The 21,643-nt window shown below is 41.5% G+C and overlaps 1 protein-coding gene across 3 annotated transcripts; it reads right to left on the reverse strand.

The window, feature by feature from the left end:
• Positions 1-802: 802 nt before the first annotated feature.
• Positions 803-20,122, reverse strand: Upf3b (UPF3B regulator of nonsense mediated mRNA decay). Of its 3 annotated transcripts, none has more exons than XM_085838181.1 (11): positions 19,848-20,122; positions 18,920-19,026; positions 18,688-18,794; positions 14,158-14,256; positions 11,534-11,644; positions 9,196-9,239; positions 8,610-8,792; positions 8,158-8,196; positions 5,965-6,125; positions 4,704-4,921; positions 803-1,787 (listed from the first exon to the last, which is right to left on the reverse strand). In XM_085838181.1, the coding sequence occupies exons 1-11, from the start codon at positions 20,001-20,003 to the stop codon at positions 1,720-1,722; spliced, it is 1,293 nt and encodes a 430-aa protein (XP_085694307.1). In that variant the 5' UTR covers positions 20,004-20,122; the 3' UTR covers positions 803-1,719. The 3 variants fall into 3 exon arrangements, with proteins under 3 accessions (XP_085694307.1, XP_021008985.1, XP_021008986.1); XM_021153326.3 differs by having other exon boundaries at positions 4,621-4,921; positions 19,848-20,121; XM_021153327.3 differs by lacking the exon at positions 8,158-8,196 and having other exon boundaries at positions 4,621-4,921; positions 19,848-20,121.
• Between the last annotated feature and the right edge of the window lie 1,521 nt (positions 20,123-21,643).

The raw sequence follows: 21,643 nt of genomic DNA on the forward strand, positions 1-21,643 counted from the left end.
GAACTGAATAAAAGGAACTTTTAAAAGATACATTGCATCCATGTATGACATGACCAAAGAATAACACTATTTCGTTTTTTGTTTTTGCTTTTCAAGACAGGGTTTCTCTGTGTAGCCCTGGCTGTCTTGGAATTCACTCTGTAGACCAGGTTGGCCTCGAACTCAGAAATCCACCTGCCTCTGCCTCCCAAGTGCTGAGATTAAAGGTGTGTGCCATTGCCCAGCTAAAACTATTTTTAATAAAGCTGACAAAGTATAAAGCCACAAGCTAACCTATTAGTAATGGGCAACTGATGCCCATTAGGTGGGGCTGGCAGGAAGCCAAGCTGAACCTCAAGAGAGTTGTGCAGACACGCAGCCATTTTATAGTTTGAGACAGAGTCCCACTTTGCAGCTCAGGCTGGCCTAGAGCCTACTATATAGCCTAGGATGACTTCAAACTCAGGTCACTACTCCTGCTTTGACCTGAGACCATCCACATGCTGGCACTGCAGGTGTGAAGCACTCCACCCGTCTTCACTTGGGTTCTTACAGTAAAAGTGAAGTGTGATCTGACCCTCTACTTGGTCAAAGCCTCTCCTTACCTACTAAAGGCAGAAATTAATATCATTTATCCCCTTTCAAAATTCCCAAGAACTTAAGTCAGAATGAAATATTTAATTTACTAAAACTAACAGCCTCACTTGGCATGGGGCTGGAGAGGTTATAGCTCAGTAGTAGAATACACACGTCACATGCTTGAGGCCCTTGGTTCCACCCCCAGTTCCACATATGAGTCAGTACTTGAATAAATAAACGCAGCTTCAAACTGGAATGAAGTGGAAATTTATTGACAGCATTACAAAACAAGCTAAGACTGAAAGCTGCCATAACAGGAACAGATAATGGTATAGCTTCCGTCCTGGACAGGGTATGCACTCAAATCATCAGACCTAAGATAAAACAAAGACTAGATTGTCAGTAACTAACCAAGGGCTACATTTTACCTAGGAATAGGAAAAAAACGCTAAAGGCAAAAACAAGATGTTTACAAGGAATTTTTTGATGCTACATTCACAGAAGTAAAACAAGCTATAATTATGAAAACTTCAGACACAGGATATAGATGTAACATGACTATTTAAATCTTTTCCATCAGCCATTATTTGCTCTATCCTCCGCTCTACTTGTGCTACAATTACATGCTCATTGCTCCTACACTACAGAGTCAACAGTCAACACCAACAATGCAAAATAGTTAAGATCCCAACGAAACTTAGTGTGTTTCTGCTCCACTCAAACGAAGATGCTCCAAGCCAGGATTAAGAACACCCGTTGATTTTCGAACCTGCTCTTTTTAGCTGTCATACAAAGTTAAGCCCTTATTTGACATTTTTCACTTACAATGTCCTTGCTACCATCTTTTTCTGAGACATTAAAATTAACTTGTGGAAACTGCAGAAAACAATGGAATTGTCCTTCGATTCCGAGCCTGCAATCTTATTCTGCTTAGACACACTCCTCTGTAGTACATCCCACCAGCACAGCGACCCCTTTTCTTGTTCTCTGTTCCTTTGCCCTGAAGGCACTTCTGGATAGCATAATACGTGCTCTTTGGCTGCCTGGACAGTCAGGACACCTATGACCATTTGGACTTCTCACTCCTCTCCTCCTTCTTTTCTATGGCTAATACCACTTTCCTGCTTTTTGTCCACTGGGGAATCTCCAGGCTTGATGCTGTCATCGGCGGGACAGAGTCGGCTTCGGCTTCGAGCTCCTGGTTGGTAAAGCTGCATGGCTGGACGATCCTGAAAGAAAAAAAAACACATTCATGTTATAACACTGTTATTCTGCTTTAACATGGGGGCCCTAAATTATGCACTCATATATCCAGACCAAAGACCTGGATATATGTTACATAATAACTTCCCCTTTTCCTCTCTCCTCCATAAAAAAAAAAAAAAGAGCAAACTTTTTTTGGCAGGAGAGATTGAAACAAGTGCCTAGTGCATGGCAGGTTAGTGCTCCACTGAGCCATATTCCCAGTCCTTTTCTATTTATCCTGAGACAAGCTATCACTAAGTTGCTCAGGCGGCCTTGACCTTAATATCTCCTTACCTCAGCCTCCCTGGGATTACAAACTGTCACCACCAGCTCTAGCTGCTGCCACATTACTTGAGACAGGATCTCTCAATGTAGTCTAGCAGTCCTGGAACTTCCCATGTAGACCAGGCTGGCCTTGAGCTCACAGAGATCCATTTGTCTCTGCCTCTTGAGAATGCTGGGATTAAAGGTGTTTAGCACTATGCTTAACCTGTAGTCATTTAAGAATTACTTAACATGCCTAGGGTGATGTTTTGAGAAGTCTATTGCCTAATTTTTAAAAAAGATTTATTTATTATATGTAAGTACACTGTAGCTGTCTTCAGACACACCAGAAGAGTGTCAGATCTCATTACGGGTGGTTGTGAGCCACCATGTGGTTGCTGGGATTTGAACTTAGGACCTTCGGAAGAGCAGTCATTGCTCTTAACTGCTGAGCCATCTCTCCAGCCCCCCTAAATTTTAAAATAATATTTTATTAATTCTTTGAGAATTTTGTACATGCATATAATGTATTCGCCTAATTTTAAAACTACCTCAAGATAACCTAATTTATAGGTATTAAGAATTAATTACCTCTAATTTTTTAAACTTAGAAACTACAAGAACCAAGGGCCAAGCTGTAGCTCAGTAACAGAGTGTTTAATACATTCAAAGCCAGGGGTTAGACAACTGGCCTGGGCAAGGGGGGGGGGTGTAAGTCACTGCAGAAACTACAACTACATGCCTATGATTCTCTACCAGTAAATCACCTTTTGTGGTGGGAGAGGGAGAATAGGGCTTAAAGTAGCCTAGGCTGACCTCCAACTTGAAATCCTCCTTCAGACATGGGCCACCATGTCCCATGCAATAAATTCATTATAAAAATCTAAAACTACACAAAAATATGTTTAAGTTTGGCTTGATTTAGCTCAGTGGTAGAATTCTTGCCTAACTAGGTTTGGGTTTAATCCCTAGCAAAAAAGAAAAGATCTGCTTGCCTTACAGAAACCCACCTGCTTCTGCCCCTGCGTTCTGGGATTACAGGTATACACCATGCCTAGCCTTTTTAAAAAAAAAAAATTATTTTTCCTTATTATTTTTTTAACTGTGTGGGGAAGTAGTATGCATGTGTATCTATAAGTACATGCAGTTGCCCACAGTGACTGGAGTTATATATGTCTGTGAGCTGCCTGACATGGGTACTAGCAATTGAAAAAATAAAAATATTCACCCCTTAACTGCTAAGCCATCTCTCCAGCCCCAAGTGTTGTTGTTATTGATACAGGGTCTCTTTACATAGCCCCGACTGTCCTTGGATTCAAGTAAATAGACCAGGTTGTCCTCGAACAGAGATCCTCCTACATCTGCCTCCCAAGTGCTAGGATAAAAGCTGTGTACTGCCATGCAAGCTAGGCCAGCACTTTTAACTACTGAGAAACACACTCAACCCCAAGCTCATTTCTTTATACTACCCATGTCTATTTCCTTAAAGAATTTAGCTGTTGTGACAGAGACTATAGGGCTCAGATAGCCTAAAATATTAGCAGCTGTTTTTTCAAGATTTGACTATTATTTTCATTTAAAAATTGTTTAATTATACATTTTTAATGCTGTGTTTTGAACCTATGGTTCCATTTATGCTGTTGTCTATCACACTATTAGTGCTTAAGTAGTAACTGTAAAAGAAACAGAATATTTATGTTCAATGAGATAAAAAAGTTATAATTTGCCAATCTACAATCTGAGAAGATTCATAGGGCAAACTGGTTTCTACAACAAACAATTATATGTCAGGGGGAAAAAAAAGATTGCTTAGATCAAAATAGAATTCAACCACATACTATGAACATTGTTCATAGCCCTTATTTAAAAAGACATTAATGATGCAACTGGAAACTCTCACTAGGAATAATTAGGATAGTAAGAAATTACCTTTGAAGCTGGGCAGGGTGGGGGATGCCGTTAATCTCAGCATTCAGGAGGCAGAGGCAGGCAGAACTCTGTGAGTTCAAGGCCAGCCTGGTCTACATAATGAGTTCCAGGACAGCCAGGGCTACACAGAGAAACCCTGTCTTAAAAAACAAAAAACAAAACCAAAAAAAAAAACTAGAGAGAGAGAAAGAAAGAGAGAACAAAAAAAGAAAAACAAAAAAGAAAAGAAAGAAAGAAATTACCATTGGGCTGATGAGATGGTTCATTGGGTAAGAGGACTTGCTCCCAAGCTTGACAACCTGGGTTCAATCTCTAGAACCCACCTGGTGGAAGGAGAGAATGGCTCCCACAAACTGTCCTCTGACCATCATTCATGCATTGGACATGTATGCACTTGTGCACACTCATGTGCACACATGCAAAAAATAAATACATAAATTAGAAAAAAAGAAAATGAAAATCCAAAATAGGGACTGGGGATGAAGTTCACTGGCAGAAAGCTTGCAATGATTCAATACCTAGTAGGGGTGGGGAGAGGACACATTCCTTTAAATTATCCTTGTAAGAATAGGGGGAAAAATCCTCATAAAAACAACCAAGTTTAATAAAAAAAACCAGCAGCACCTTGTTCCTTATGCGGTCTCTCTTAACCACTTCCTCTTTTTTTTCAATTTTTTCTAATGAGCATATTGATTCTGTATTCTCACTCTTCTTTCCTTTATCTCGAAGTGTCTCTTTCTCTCTCTTCATTTCTTCTTCCTTTCGCTTAAAAGCCTTCTCTTTCTCATAGCGTTCTTTCTGCTGCTGCCGCCGGCGCTCTTCTTCTTGCCGCTTCAGCCTCTCTCTTTCTCGGATCATGCGCTCCTGATCTCTCTCATACTCCCGGTCCCTGTCTCTGTAATCTCTGACACCCTCGTCATCGAGCCTGTGTGAAAAACAAGAGGGCTGGAGACATCGTTCAGTTGATAGAGTGCTTTGCCTAATGATGTGAGAAGTGCCCAGGGCTCAAGTCCCAGCACTGCAGGCCCCGAGAGTCTGTCTGGAAAACAAGACAAGACAAAATAGAACGGAACAGAAAATGGTAAGGCCAAACCTTCTCACATCCTATGATTGCAAATACGGAAACACTGTGATTCTAAGTTGGCCATCTTATTAAGGGTGCACTTTTACAGCTGAGGAAAAAGTAGGAGTTGTTTTGGAAAATAAGAAAAACCACAAGTCAGGGCTGGAGGGCTGTCTCATAAGTCAAGAGTCTATTGCTTTTGCAGAAAACCCAAATTTGGTTCCCAGAACCCCTATCAGGTAGCTCACTGCCACCTGTAACTCCAGCTACAGGAGGATCTGACACCGTTGGCCTCCTTGGGCACATGCACAAATAGGCACACCCAAGACAGACAGATACACACACACACACACACACACACACACACACACACAACTGAAAATAATAGAAATAAATCTTTAAAAAGGAAAAACAAGACAAAGGTCATTCACCTGCTGAAACATATGCTCCTCCTCCTCCCTCCACTCCATAGAAAGCAGGTCATTTTTTTTTAAAAATAAGAGTTTTTTTTTAAAGATTTACTTATTTTACTTATTTTATGTATATGAGTACACTGTAGCTGTCTTCAGACACACCAGAAGAGGGTGTCAGATCCCATTTCAGATGGTTGTGAGCCACCATGTGGTTGCTGGGATTTGAACTCAGGACCTCAGGAAGATCAGTCAGTGCTCTTAACCACTGAGCCATCTTTCCAGCCCAGTAGTTCATTTTTTTGACAAGGTCTTGCTATGTAGTCTAGGCTGACCTTGAAGCTACCCATCCTCCTATCTCAGCCTCCTGGGTGTTATTGCAGGTTGTGTAGGCCATGACAAATAATTTAATTCCATCCAAGTCCAGGACACAGCACCTGCATTAGTGGCTACCAATGAAAGATGGCTAAGACCCGGCTCTCACTGCTGACTGACCTCTTTGGCTTTTCATCCTTCAGTTCGACATCAGAACGCCTGGGCAGAGTGTAACTGTGCCCACTGGCTCTTTCTTCATTCAGATTTTCTTTGTCCAGTCTCTTGGTTTTGTCTCTTTTATCAAGTTCTTTTTCATCTCCTTTTTCTGGTTTCCTGAGCAACTTTTAAAGAAAAAAAATGTTTATTTTTCATTCTGGTACATGGGGCACTGCCTTCTGTTTCTATCAAAAACCCCACAATATACTAAATATTTTAACTTTAGACTGTAGAAGACCCCTTATCTCTGCCATTAGTCTCAAATTTCCAGTGAGCACAGGAGTGATTTATTAAGTGGAAGCTACCAATGTGAATGTACCATTCCTCACACAGGAAGTAGTTTCAGCATCCTGTGGCAATGGTATCAAGACTCCTTTGGGTTTAAGTCAACCTCTTTTGAAGGGGCTTTGAGACAGGTTCTTAATATGTAGCCCAGGAAAGCCAGGAAATTACAATCTGCCTACATCTGCCTCCCTAGTGCTGGTTAAAAGTGTGTACCACCATACCCGGCTAGAGGTCAAACTTTTAAGTGACTCAGTGTATTTTTTGTTACTTTGTTTTTCTTTTCTTTTCTTTCTTCTTCTTTTTTTTTTTTTTTTTTTTTTGGTTTTTCAAGACAGGGTTTCTCTGTGTAGCCCTGGCTGTCCAGGAACTCACTTTGTAGACCAGGCTGGCCTCGGACTCAGAAATCCGCCTGCCTCTGCCTCCCAAGTGCTGGGATTAAAGGTGTGCACCACCACCGCCCGGCTACTTTGTTTTTTCTTATGTGTATATTCTTGGAATGCCAAATACCTTAATTACCAAAGGAGAGATCCATTGCAGGAATGACTCTGCCTGAAGCCTGAGAACAACATATTTATGATAGTATAATGACATTATCATTAGAGATAAATAGCAACAATTACTTGGCACTGGAGTTTTAAAATCCAAAAGCCTTATAGAATAATAGAAGGTTGAAGTTTCATGTCTATTCAGGGCCACATATGACGCTCTTTCTGACCTCATTGCTATAAAGAGTTATCATGGATACCTCTGCTAGAGGCGATAGATAGTAAATGCATCATAAGAGGTTCATCTCAGGGAGAAGGCGTCATGCAAGTCACAAAGCAAAAGCTTAAAACTTAATGCAAAGGAACCACACTTAAGCATGAGCTACTTCAGCACACACAGCAACTACCAATGGGAATCCAAAATTGACACAATGAAGGTCCCAAAGCAAAATGAGGGCAGATGTGCAGGTTTCTCTAATGAACATCTCCCTGCATTAGATGCCAAGATGTTCATTACTCTAATAAGAACATTAGAGAAGCTCTCTAGCATGGCTGACTCTACCTTCTGTCTTGCTCTTCATGAGGACTAGCAAGTCAAATCGCTTGCGGCATGGCGGAAGCTGGAAGGAACTGAGGTAGAAGGTTCCCCTGTATCAGCAATGAGCCCAAAAGAGACTCAGGAAACCCCAGCCCTTTAAACTGTTTGTTGTGTTTCCAGAAAGTAGAAGAAGGCGACCATGCCATTATATCTGTGAGATGCTTTCAGACTTTCCGAAGATCTAGCTGCAAGCACTTCTCTGGGATGCTCGCTGCCTAAGCCATGCCCTTGGGAAGGAAGCAGCAAGGCTGAGCTTTCTCTACAAGATTTCCTCTTCCTATATGCAATGGAGCAGTAAGCATCTGCTGCTCATAGCTTTCTAGATGCAAGAAAGCCACTCAGGAATCACATGAGAAGAGAAAGCTCTTAAGGCAGGGTATCTGTCCATACTCTTCTCCCATGGCAATCAATTCGGGGAGGCATAAAAAAAGATGAGAAGGTGCTATATATATCCTGACTTTCCTCTGAACCTATATTGCTGGGGCTTCTGGGTACCAACAGAGCATGAGGGTTCCCTCTATTTTATTCTATCCTATTTTATTAAGATAGGATCTGGAACTGCAAGCCTGGCTAGCTTCAAACTAAACCCTTGTGCTGTGATGAGTCACCATGCCTGGTTTTCGGTTTCCTTTTAAAGAGAGATGTCAAAAAGCTCAGCTTTTACAAAGCCCCAAGTCAATCTGTAGGGGCTTTACCAAGTAACACTACCACCACCACCAACAGTTATTAGCTAAGACCTGAGTGTACGACATGATACTAGGTGCTCTGTATCATGTACTTGATCCTTACATTTTTCTGATTCACAGCTTGTAACAGAAACCTGTGTACCTGAAGACAGTGGAAAACAAACAGATGAGGCAACTTCATGTATCATTTATGAAAGAAAAGCCGACAAAACCCCCAAATTCATGCAAGCCACACCTAAGTCCTCATTTACCAGGAACTGAGAGACTAGTTAGACTAGTTAGACCCACATACCAAACATTACTAGTGATTTAGGAAAAAAAACAAACAAAAAAAACTGCAATGAAGGATGACAGCATTGGGTAAAGTATTGAATCCTTCTAAGTCATCTTAAGCTTAAAACTTAATGCTATAGCATGACAGGAAATCTATTTCCAACCCCCCTGCCCCCTGCAAAGTGCAAAAACAAAACAAAATTTGCCACAACACAAGGCTCATGCATAAACAGATCCATGCAGTTTTCAGAGACATGCAGTCAGCTTCTGTTACTTTCATACCTTAATCTTTGGTTCATCCCTTATTTTCTCCCTTTCTGGAATTCTTTCTATCTTCTTTAGTTTTTCTATATCTTTTCTTTTTCGTTTCTCCTCTTCTTTCCATTTTCTTCTCTCTTCTTCTCTTTGCCTTTTCCTCTCTATTTCCCGTCTCCTCCTTTCTTCTCTCTTTTCTTCTCTCATTCTCTAGAGATAACAACAACACCCTTCTGATTACAAACATATCAAAACCCCAGCTAACCCCAAAGACATTTTGGGTACCTGCTAACCTATCTGATTCTCTCCTTCTTTCTACAACATCCTTACTACACATTCTCTCAAGAATCAAGACCAGAATCTACCCCTACATTTCCTTTGTATATCCCCTGAGGCTGTCAGGGAACTACAAAATGTCTCTGGGACGGCAAAGCTCTCTCCAGGTCTGAATCGTAAACTCCTAGGCCCACAACTGCCATGAATAACATGGCCAAAGAAGTTTAATGGCTAACTTGTGAAGGTAGCTATTTTCCTGTAGGATTTCAGGGCTTTCGAATGTTTATTCACTGCGAACTCATAAAGAGCCAAGACAACTACCAAAACGAGCACTTACCTGCTTGTTCTTCAGGAAGCTCAAAAGGGGCGTTGTCCTTTTAGCTATAAAGCATAAGCAGATTATTAATCAAGCCTGGAAAGGAGTCCACATTTCACCATCCCCTTACCCACTCGGGATGGGGGAAGTACATCTCTTACAAAATCTACAGCTGTATCAACTCAACAAGTGTTATAGTATTCTACTTCAAAACGGAGGCTTAAAATATATTTTTAAAATGTGGATAAAACTGGGTGTGTTGGCACATGCCTATGGAGATTAGGAGTTGAGGCCATCCTTGGTTATATGATTATACAGTTTGTGTCCAGCCTAGGATTACATGAGGCCCTCTCAAAAAATGAAAGAAGGAAGAAAGGAAGAGAGGGAGAGAGGGAGGGAGAGAGAGGGGGGGAAAGGGAAAAGGAAAAAAGATCAGTTCTCACTGAAATACTGAACGTTTTTACGAGTCGTTTCTTATTGGTAAGACATAAGTAAGTGCATTCTTTTTTTTTTTTTTTTGGTTTTTCGAGACAGGGTTTCTCTGTGTAGCCCTGGCTGTCCTGGCACTCACTTTGTAGACCAGGCTGGCCTCGAACTCAGAAATCCGCCTGCCTCTGCCTCCCGAGTGCTGGGATTAAAGGCGTGCGCCACCACGCCCGGCTAAGTAAGTGCATTCTTATCCTACAGGAGCAGATGTTTTGTTCAACTGGACAGAACCTGAGGGGACAGGCTTGGGCTACAATACAAACACCCCATCATTCTGATGTCCTCATTCTAACTCTGGGAATGTAGTCTAAGGAAGCGATCAGAAATGAGCTCATTCTGCACATTCATTAATAGAAATCCCAGTTACTGGAGCTCTAAACAATCGGAAGCCTCTGGCCTCCTCAGGCATCAGCACTCGTGGGCATATACCCTCCTCCTGCACAGGGAAACACCATGAGAACAGTAACAATGGGTCAAACATGGTGGTACACTAGGGAGACAAAGGCAGGCAGATCTCTCTGTGAGTTCTGAGGCCAGCCTAGACTACATACTGAGTTCCAGGACAGCCAAGGCAACACAGATAAACCCTATCTCAAAACAATAAACACGGGCTGTGAGATGGCTCAGTGGGTAAGAGCACCCGACTGCTCTTCCAAAGGTCCGAAGTTTCCAGCAACCACGTGGTGGCTCACAACCATCCATAATGAGATCTGGCGCCCTCTTCTGGAGTGTCTGAAGACAGCTACAGTGTACTTACATATAATAAATAAATAAATAAATCTAAAAAAATTAAAAAATAAAAAAAAACAATAAACACAAACAAAACAAAACTGAGTTTTAAAAAAGAAATGTATTTAAGTTCATTTTTCAACATGCTGAACATGCTGAATGATATTAACCTTGATGGCATCATTTTTAACACAACTTTTTTAAAACTTTCTTTCTTTCATTTATTTATTTAGAAATAGGGTCTAATATAGCTCAGGCTGGTCTAGTCAATGTAACCGAAGATGGTTTTAACCTCTGATCTTTCTGCTTCTATCCCCTAAGTGTTCGAATTACAAGGGTATGCCGCCATTACAATCTTTTGGCTTGGTTTGGTTTTTTTTTTAAGATTTATTTATTTATTTATTTATTATATGTAAGTACACTGTAGCTGTCTTCAGACACACCAGAAGAGGGTATCAGATCTCATTACGGGTGGTTGTGAGCCACCATGTGGTTGCTGGGATTTGAACTCCAGATCTTCAGAAGAGCAGTCGAGTGTTCTTACCCACTGAGCCATCTCACCAGCCCTTGGTTTGGTTTTTTTACTCACTAAATTGTCCAGCTGGCCATGAGCAAACTGTAACCCAGGCAGGCCTAAACTCTCCATCCTCTTGAGTAGCTAGGATTATAGAACAAATTTATGGGATAAATTCCTAGGGGTGGAAATCCTGGGTCAAACTCTATGTCACTAGTTACAATTGGTTAAAACAAACATCTGAGCTAAAATTTCTCAGATTTTCAATTTTATAGTAATGAACTTCAGCTGTTAGATTTCCAGATCAAGTTTTAGGAATAAGAACCTACTGCTAGGAGACACCAATTGTTCTTCAAAGACTTACCACTGGCTAGGAATTCTGTAACAAGCTTTAAGCTTGGCATACTTATTACCACAGCTGTATAACACTAAGGAAGCCACTAGAATCTCGTCTCATGAATGCAGTGGCCCAACCCTGTGAGGCAGGTGTTTACTGTATGCATTCAAATAGAAGCAGTTTCAGGGAAGGGAATGATTGCAGGATCACATAGCTGCCAAATCATGCAGGCGGAGACAAGACTTAGGTAGTCGGACTGAAAAGCCATTGGCCAAAATCCTTTTCCTACTTACCTATTAATTCTCGATTTTTAGCTTCAATTTCCTCCAGCAATGTCTCTGGAGTAGATGTCATTTTCTCATTGTCTGTGGCATAACTCTCCAAAAATTTTCTGTATTCTGGATCTAAATAAATATTTAAGGAACCAAAAAACAGACTTTAAGCAACAAAAAGGAAATGTTAGCTAGGCTAAATATTTATCTTACACGTATGGCATTTCTTCTACTATATGGAAGATTAAAAAATTGAGCACACTGACAAGAGGGGGAATACTGCCCCAGGCCTGGGCTTGCAGCTCAGGTGGAGATCACTTAGTTGGCCTGGGTGAGGTGTTAGTTTTGAGCCCCCAGAGTCTCAGGAGATAAAAAGTAAGGCTTCTACAAATCAAGAGCCACACTTATAGGAGAAACGGGAATTATATACTCTTTTTTTTTTTTTTTTTTTGAGACAGGGTTTCTCTGTATAGTCCTGGCTGTCCTGGAACTCACTTTGTAGACCAGGCTGGCCTCGAACTAAGAAACTCGCCTGTCTCTGCCTCCCAAGTGCTGGGATTAAAGGCGTGTGCCACCACTGCCCGGCTATAGAGTCTTAGTTAACAGCATGTAAGCAATATGTGCATGGGCATAACCCACTCTAGAAAAAGTCAACACAGGAAAGCAAGGTGCTCCAAAATGAGAAATTGGAGGGAGGGCAAGTCCTAGACATGGCTTTGGAGAGTATGCTGATTCCTGGAGTTCATTCCTAGATACCTCTGTCCTAAGAAAGGGAAATAAATACACCCGAGTTATTATTTTGTTTGAGCTTCCACATTGAAAAGCTTAATATCATCAAAAAAGAGCTGTGCTATTGAGTCGTCACTGTTTTATAAAGTACCTATCATAGTAACAAATGACAGAAATTCAACAAGGTGGTTCTTTTTTTTTTTTTTTTTTAAAGATTTATTTATTGATTATATGTAAGTACACTGTAGCTGTCTTCAGACACTCCAGAAGAGGGAGTCAGATCTCGTTACGGATGGTTGTGAGCCATCATGTGGTTGCTGGGATTTGAACTCTGGACCTTTGGAAGAGCAGTCGGGTGCTCTTGCCAACTGAGCCATCTCACCAGCCCACAACAAGGTGGTTCTAAAAGTTCAATCTGACATAAAAAATATTGGCTGGACAGATGGCTGAGTGGTTAAGAACAGTAGCTGCACTCTCAGATGGCCCAGGTTCAAGTCCCGGAACGCATCGGTGCCTCACTATATTCTCTCTCTTCAGTTTTAAGGGATGAAGCACCCCTTCTAAGGGCACTACCTATGCATGTGGTGCATAGATACATGAGCGGGCAAACGCCCACACACATAAGAAATAAAATTTAAAATTACTGAAGCTAAATCCTTGTCTAATACATACAACAGATATTCAATATAATGCTACCAAAATCACAACACCTGGAATTAGTTTTGCCTTAGATGGAAATTATTTCAGTTTTCCATTCTTATATTTCTGTTTAGCCTAAGAATTACATGTATTGTTAACTACACATTCAAAGCCTAGGAGATCAGACTGGCAATTTTAGTTGCTTTACATGAAGTTACTTGGGGATAAGGTTTTTTTCTTGGGGTGGGTGGGGGTGTTTCAAGATGGCTTAGATGGTCCAGACATTTACTGCCAAACCTGATGACCCGAGTCCCGTCCCCAGGACCCAAACAGTATAAGGGAAGAACCAAGTCCCACACGCTGTCCTCTGAACTCTACAATTACACCTTTCCTCCCACCCCCACTATATACAGCACATTCTCAAAGATTTTAGGGGCTAGAGAGATGGCTCATTAGTTAAAGAGTACTGACTGCTTTTGGACCTGGGTTTAATACTTAGCACCTACATAGTGGCTCCTACTTGCCTATAATTCCAGTTCCAAGGAACCTAATGTCCTCTTCTGGTCTCTCCTGTCACCAGGCACACAAGTGGTATGCACACATACATGCAGGCAAATTACTCATATACATAAAATAAAAACAAATCTCAAAATAAAATTGTACAAGAATCTACTACAGGTCAAACCTTGTTTTAGAAAACTGAAAGTCCAATCACAGCAACCATAGGAGGCTGCAAGGAGCACTTATTAGTCTTTAAAAACAGATTTTTCTTACCATTTTCTTTTCCAAACATTTCATTATGTTTTTTAAAAATGTATCAGTGCTGTCTGCTTGTACACCTCCATGCCAGTAGAGGGCATCAGATCCCATTATAGATGGCTGTGAGCCACCATGTGGTTGCTGGGAATTGAACTCAGGACCTTCAGAAGAGCAGTCAGTGCTCTTAACCGCGGAGCCATCTCAGCAGCCCTTTCTTACCATTTTCTGGTTAGCAGACTCAGAATGATTTATTGTTCAGTGGTTATGACTGTTCGGTGGCGGAGGAATGAAATGCCACTAGCCAAAGCGAACAGAAACACTGGAGACCCCACCCCTACTCTAACAATTCAGTGCAGCTTCCATAGGCATACGATTTCTCATTAACTTTATTTGTGCGCTTTCTAATTTAACATACTGGAGTCTACCTCACCAGGGCACCATGCAAAAGAACTAAAAACTAAAGTAAATAGCTAAAAGCCAACAACAGGAAGTAGTATATAACCGGAGCTATACTGTACCATCCTCGATAGTCCCAACTTTTGTATCTCTTTTCTTAATCTTCTTTTTTGCAGCTTTTTGAAATGGTGCAAATTCTACTATAGCATGATATTCTTGACCTGTTTAAGAAAAAAAAAAATGCCATCCTTGCTTTAACAATGAAGACGTCAAAAAAGATGTATGCACAAATCAATGTATTAGTTTTTTAGACCTACTTTGATGGCAGTCATTTGAATAGTCTCCCAAAGGCCAACACCCTTACTAGATTTAACATAACTATAGAATTAACACTGATAACATAATCAAACATAAAACAGCAGCCGGGCAGTGATGGTACACACCTTTAATCCCAGCACTTGGGAAGCAGAGGCAGGCGGATTTCTGAATTCAAGACCAGCCTGGTCTACAGAGTGAATTCCAGAATAGCCAGGGCTACACAGAGAAACCCTGTCTCTAAAAAAAACAAACAAAAAGTATGACAGCAGACTTGGGGGGCGTGTAGTATGTACCTACAGTCTCAACTACCAGGAAGACTGAAGCAGGACTATTACTTAAGCCCAAGAATTTCAGGTCAGCACACCAAGATCCTATCTCAATCAACAATAGCAACAGATAAATAAAAGATAAAGCAGAGAAATCAATGTTTCCTGAAATTCAACTTCTAAAGTGTCATGTTTTGATATGTGAAAATACATTCTTCAATATTCATTAATTTATATATTAGAACTTAGAATAGTGACTTCTTGTTGATAATGCTAGCACTGGTAGGTGAAAGCAAGAGGGCCATGACTTCAAGGCCAGCCTGGGTTGCCTAGAAAGCTCCTGTCTCAAAAATCCTACATAATCTTAAACATCAGAGAGCTCTTAAAGAAGCAAACCTTAAAAAAAGCTATTTTGGGAAGTAGGACACTTTATGTAGCTAGCCACAGCCAGCCTCAAACTTGCTAGGTAGCTAAACTGACTTACACTCCTGACCCTCCAAACTCTGGAGTTACAAGCATGTAATTCACAGCTAGACATAGTAGATCTAGAGACGGCAGCTCTGTATAGAGGCACATGCTGGTCATCCGAGTACTAATAAGGAAGACGATCATTAGTTTGAGGTCAGCGTTGGATAGAGTGAGACCCTGTCTAGGGATCCAGGAGATATTAATGGTTTAGAGTTAGTTGTAGGGATGACAACTAATGAGTATGGTGTATCTCATTGGGATGACAATCCAGTCTAAAATTAGATTGTGGTGATGATTATATAACTCTGTGAATATATGAAAAAAAAAACAATGAATTGTATGCTTTAAAGGGGTAGGTTTTGCTGGGCCGTGGTTGTGAATTCCTCTGGTCCTAGAACTTAGGAGACAGAAGCAGGAAGATCTCCAAGTTGAAGGCCAGCCTGGTGCCCAGAACGAATTCCAGGACTGCCAAGATCACAAAAAGAAACCCTATCTTTAAACAAAACTGGGTCTTATGATGTGTAAATAACATCTTCATAAAGCTATTATTGTGAATGAAGTACCAATGTGAGTTTGACAGATGTAATTAACATCATTGTATCAATCATTTCACAGTATATGCATAATCAAGTTATCACATTGCATAGCACTCAGAAAACAGAGACAGAAAGATTGACACAAGTTCAAGGCCAGCCTGGTCTACATAGAGAATTTGTTTCAAAAAGTCAAAACAAAGGAAAAAAAAAACCCAAAAGAACTACAGATTGCACATATAGTATGATTCTGTTGATACGAAATGCCCAGACTAGGAAAATCCACAGACACAAAATAGATCAGTGTGGCTGCCAGGGCTGAAGGGGGAGGAGGAGAAAAGTGCTAACAGATACAGGTGTCGCTGGGGATGATGAAACACTCCAGAATTAGTAGTGATGGTTGTAGAAGTTTGCGAATATACTAACCCCATTAAGTTTGCACTTACAGATGGTGAATTCTATGATGTACAAATTATATTTCAATGAAAAACTGACTGCTAAAAAAGATGATAATCTATCATTCCCACCAAACAATGTCATACAAGGTACAAAATACTATCTTGTCTTCAGTGGCATATGAACATTAACTAGAATAAAGTAAGAACTGGAGTTGGGTTGGGTGGCACGCACTTGCAAGCCTTGTACTCAGGAGATGAAGGCAAGAGGATGAGAAATTCAAAGCTAGCCTAGGCTACAACCCCAAATCACGAAGGAAACAAGGTTATGAAAATCCTAGTAAATGCAGAATCAGATTGAGTAACTACTACATATTTGAGGAGTAGAACAGATAAACCCTGGTGAAAGGACGGTGAAACTGTGGGAGAGAGACTGGGGAAACAAGCAAAGAAGCCCAGAACCAAGGCAAGGCAATGGAGGGCTATGACGACCAGGGTGAGCTTGGAATTTCTGTTTCATAACTATCAATTTAAATCATCTTTTTCAAAAGAGTTAGTTTCAAGTTTGGGATATAGCTCACTGGTAGAGATATGGCCTAGTATGTGAGAGTCCCGATGTCTAGTCCGTAGTGTAGTGGCTGTGTGCAAGTTTATGGCAATTAAGCTGACGTAATACAGAAATAGAAAAACAGAGCCCCCTGCAAAAGACACTGGTTGTCTGCAAAAGTATAAGATAATCCTCGGGGCTGGTGAGATGGCTCAGTGGGTAAGAGCACCCGACTACTCTTCCGAAGGTCCGGGGTTCAAATCCCAGCAACCACATGGTGGCTCACAACCACCCGTAACGAGATCTGACTCCCTCTTCTGGAGTGTCTGAAGACAGCTACAGTGTACTTACATATAAATAAATTAAAAAAAAGAGATTATCCTCAAAAAAAAAAAAAGAAAAAGAAAAAAGAAAGAAAGAAAGAAAGGCAGACACTACAAATCTTAGAAAAAAAAAACACTCCATTTTAGGTGCTGGAGTGACGGCTCAATGATTAAGAATACTTCCTCCTCTTAGATCTAGGGTCAATTCCCAGCACCCACCTACACGGCATCTCACAATCATCTGTAACTCTCCAGTCCAAGTTATCTGATCCCCTTGTCTGGCCTCTGTAGGCACTAGGCATGAATGTGATGCACAGACATACATACGGGCAACACCCATACACATAAAATACTTTTAAAAACAAGCACAATAAATGAAACTGTAAAAAGAAAAAAAATCCACAGCAGGTTGGTGAGAGGACTCAGTATGTAACGGCACTTGCCACCAAGGTTGATGATCTGAGTTCAATTCCCAAGACCCTCATGGTGGAAGGGAGACCATGTGTTCCATAGCCTAAAGACATACAAAATAAACACATGCATGTAATAAAACTGATTAAGAAGATAATAAGTCAATAGAAGCTAAATGAGAATTCATTGTTATCTACTAGAATAAAAAGGCTGGTCATAGCTGGGCATGGTGGCGCACGCCTTTAATCCCAGCACTTGGGAGGCAGAGGCAGGCGAATTTCTGAGTTCGAGGCCAGCCTGGTCTACAGAGTTAGTTCCAGGCCAGCCAGGGCTATACAGAGAAACCCTGTCTGGAAGAAAACAAAAAACCAAAACAAAAAAAGGCTGGTCAGGAAAAAGTAAGACAGTTTGGGAAATGGGATAATTAGGCACATGTGTTAGGCACCAGTTACAATGCAGCAAAGAGTAAAAGTTGGCTCGGTGAGAGAACCTTATTTGACCCCAAGTGTACACACATTGGACAAACACAGTTGTCGAGCCTTCAACTTGTTATCAGGCATATCCACAACAAGGATTTACTATTTGCAAACTTGAAGTAATTGAGGAAATGAAAACAGACAGGTAACCCCACATCACTTGTCCATGAGTCTAAAACCAAATGAAAGGTGGCAAAAGGCAACGTGGGTACATCCTGGCTAAACCCTGCAAACCCCAGACAGCAAGCAGAAAGTGAGCCAGGAGTTCATTCCCAAATATGTTAGTGTTATACATCGTATAGCTTGGATCCCAGGACACTGTGGTGTGTTCCTGTTATTGGCTGATGCTGAGAATTGAACCCAAGGTCTCACATATCATCAACCACTGCATTACATCGCCAGCCTGGGAGATGCAATTTGAGGCTTTAGTTATCAGCAGCTTTGTGAGAAAGGTAAACAGTATTCTGAGGACTACCAACATAAAGGATAATACTAATTAGCATCTTTGAGGCAGGAAGGTGACATTTGAAACAAGTGTAAAGTATCACAACAGGAGAAATCAGTGGTAATTATATGCACTGGATCAAAGTAAAGAAATCTTAAGTTAAGAAAACTATCTCAGGGTTATAAAAATTCTTTCAATGTCGCACATTTTATCTTAAAAGAGTTTAAGTTTAACCCACACAGACATGGAGAAAACATTGTATATTGCTCTCCACACCCCTTCCTCCCTCTCCTCAACCCTCTCTCTTTTCTTCTCTCAGTGGTCATTCTATGCAGCCCAGACTGACCTCAAACTTGGAGTCACCCTCCTGCTTCTGCATCCTTTGCTCTGATTACAGGCACGGACTGCAAGAGGCAGCACACACTCTGTTCAATGTAACCATGAAAAACTCTCCTAAATCTTATACTCACCCTTATTGTCAAGGAATACATAGCCATCAAACCGGTCCCTGAATAAAAGAATGTCTTCTTGGTTTTTAAAGTTGATATATGCTCTGGCATACATATGAGGATAAAGGCTGTAGAGATGGAAAGCAATTATGTGACTATGGTTGCAGGTGTCTGACTGAATTGCAAACACGTACACATTAAAGACACTAACTATAAAAGCGAAAAGGAGGGTAAAATATTAATTTTTTTTTACCTAGTATCATTAGAAAAAAACTCAAAATAATCGTGCTCAGGCATAGGTTGAAGATGTTCCTGAAGCTGTTCCTTGGTCAAAGTGGGAGGTAATCTTCGAATTACCACCTTAGGAAATGAACGAGGAAAGGAAAATCAGTACATAGCAACCAACTTTCTGGCATACCAGAATCATGGCTTCTGATAATCGGCTCTAAAACACAGACACTTACAAAAACACCGAACATAGTCTCCTGCAATCCAATGCTATGAATTATTCAAAGGTATGGATAACGCGGGTTTATACAAACTCCTGGAAGTGACAACTGTCTGGGGCAAGGAAAATCCCAGGTTCTGTTCTTAAATGGAGTTTAAAACCCATTTTGAACGAATTCTGGTCTTTTGTCGGTGTCGCGACATTGTCTCTCTCACAGGTCTAACATGCGCTAAATGAACTCCCTTCCCCATTCTGTGTACCACATAAAACCTTTACCCATTGCCCTCCATCTGTCTGCACCTCCAGGTTGGTCATCAATCCTCTTAATGTGCTCCCCCAACTCGATTGCATTAACACGTACTTCACAATTACTCGCACCCCTAACCCTTGGTGTCGCAAGGTCTATTTAGCAATTCAAGCCAATTAAAGTTCCCCTATCTTTCCTGCTGCTCTCCTCTCCCATAACCATCCCATCGTCGCAGCTCTGAACTAACCTTTTCTCATCTGGGAATCCTCCCTTTCTCTCACCCCCACCCTCCAACCCCCCATTTCGGGGGCTTTACCAGAACCTGCTAATCCCATTTCCACCAGTGCGTGAGACAGTGCGAAGCAATTTCCATTCAGTTAGAAACAGAAGAGTTACCCGGGAGAGGAAGAGAGCAGCCCCATTCCCAGCCATGCTCCCCAGTCCGTGGACATGTCCCGCCCTCTTGTGCCACCACCCGATAGGCACCTTGCTCAAAGCTTCTTTCTTGTCCCTGTTGCGATCCTGCCTATCGTCCCCTTTGGCGCCTTCAGCAGTAGCGCCTATACAGCCGCCTGTGGCGCCCTGCGGCGTAAACAGGGTCACTCGTTTCTCCTTAGGCCTTTGATCTTTTTCTTCCTTCATGGCCACGGTTACGCTCTTTAGAGCGGTGGCACAGCTGCAAAGCCGTTACGCCGGGCACCTACGACTCTCCGGGAGAGACCTCAGGAGCTCCGCCCCTAACAAATAGCCCTAGTGATAAGCAGAGCCCTGCGTTCCATTGGGCTCCCGGAGATCTCGCGAGAGTTCAAGGCCCTCGGTTTCATTCGGGGTTAAGGTTTTAATACCTGACCTTTACTTCCCGCCTGCCGAAGTCCCCATGCTGCCCAATCCCCTAGCGGCCCAGATTCCCTCGGGGCCCGCCCCTTAGCGCGTCATTAGCAACTCCGCCATCTTGTCTAGAAACGACTCGTTTCTGGACTACAACTCCCAGCATGCAAAGCAGCTGCCCGTTTAGGATTAGAGATGTGGGAATCATCCAGATTTTAAGTAGATGTGATCATTTGATCTTAAAAATTTAGTGATTCTTTTTCAGATAAAAATACCATAAAGATCTTAAGTATATATGATCCCTTAATCTTTTTGTTTGTTTTGTATTTTTGAGACGGAGTTTCTCTATGTAGCCTTGGCTGTCCTGGAACCCACTCTGTACACTAGGCTGGCCTCGAACTCAGAAATCTGCCTGCCTCTGCCTCCCAAGTGCTGGGATTAAAGACGTGCGCCACCACGCCCGGCTATGATCCCTTAATCTTAAAAGTTTAGTGCTTTTCTTTTTCAGATAAAAAATACCCACAAGGTTTTATGCCACGTGAGCCTATAATTGCAGCACTGGGGAACCTGAAAGAGGAGGATCAAGACAAATTCAAAGTGTGGTCTAAATAGCAACTTTCAGGCAAATTAGTGCTAGATAGTGGAACCCTGTATCAACCAAACAACCATCAGGTAAATAAATAGATAAGGAAAAGCTATTTAAAACTGAAGTATACTTTCAGAGGCATTAGGATTTACACATACTCAAGAAACACACAAGATACTAATTTCAATGAATTATAACCAAAATGTATTAGATTTGTTTTCACCACCTTTCTTTCTTTTCCAAATTAAAGAACTCTCTCCCAACACTTGTATCCAACAAGAAGGGGAAAGGAAAATATCCAACTCGATTCTGTTCACTTTCTTCACTTTGAAAAGGGTCAAATACCCATTAACAGTTGAATGGACAAGTGAGATGTGATACATTCACAGAATGAAGTACAATGCCGTAGTAGTTGGTACATGCCATACATTTGAGCAATAAAACAGACTATTTAACCAGGTGTGGTAGCGTGTTCTCTAGTCCCTGCTTTGGGGAAGCTGAGTCAGAAGGGTCATGAAATACCCAACAAGGTGTTTTCTGTAGAAGGAAAGAGGGGGGAAATGAAGAAAGAAAGACGAATAAAGCATTTTGTTGGTGTGTCTGTCTGAAGGGGAGGGGAGTCTCCAGTGCAGTTTGCTGGTGCCCAAAGAAGACAAGGCACTGACCCACCTCAGTGTGGCAGGTTCCTGATCTGGGCAGGTGGTTCTCAGCACCATGATTAAAAATAACCATGGTGTGTTGAAATTAAGAAAAGAATGGGGTCTGGAGAGCAAACTTCCCTCATTTATAGTCTGCACTAACCTGAGAACTAAAATTTTGCTGCTACAAGGGATGACCTTTATCTGAAGTTGGCCAGATCCTGAAACTT

The sequence above is a fragment of the Mus caroli genome, unplaced genomic scaffold, assembly GCF_978045245.1.
Source record: "Mus caroli unplaced genomic scaffold, Mus_caroli_1 scaffold_5, whole genome shotgun sequence".
Taxonomy (NCBI): Eukaryota; Metazoa; Chordata; class Mammalia; order Rodentia; family Muridae; genus Mus; species Mus caroli.

What these genes read in the sequence shown, in the direction of transcription:
- Upf3b (XM_021153326.3), bottom strand. Translation starts at nt 20,003, where the DNA reads ATGAAGGAAGAAAAAGATCAAAGGCCTAAGGAGAAACGAGTGACCCTG. An exon ending in AGTTGGGACTATCGAGGATG is followed by an intron (nt 11,645 to 14,157) that starts GTACAGTATAGC and finishes ATATTTATTTAG; the next exon opens with ATCCAGAATACAGAAAATTT. An exon ending in TAAAAATCGAGAATTAATAG is followed by an intron (nt 9,240 to 11,533) that starts GTAAGTAGGAAA and finishes TATGCTTTATAG; the next exon opens with CTAAAAGGACAACGCCCCTT.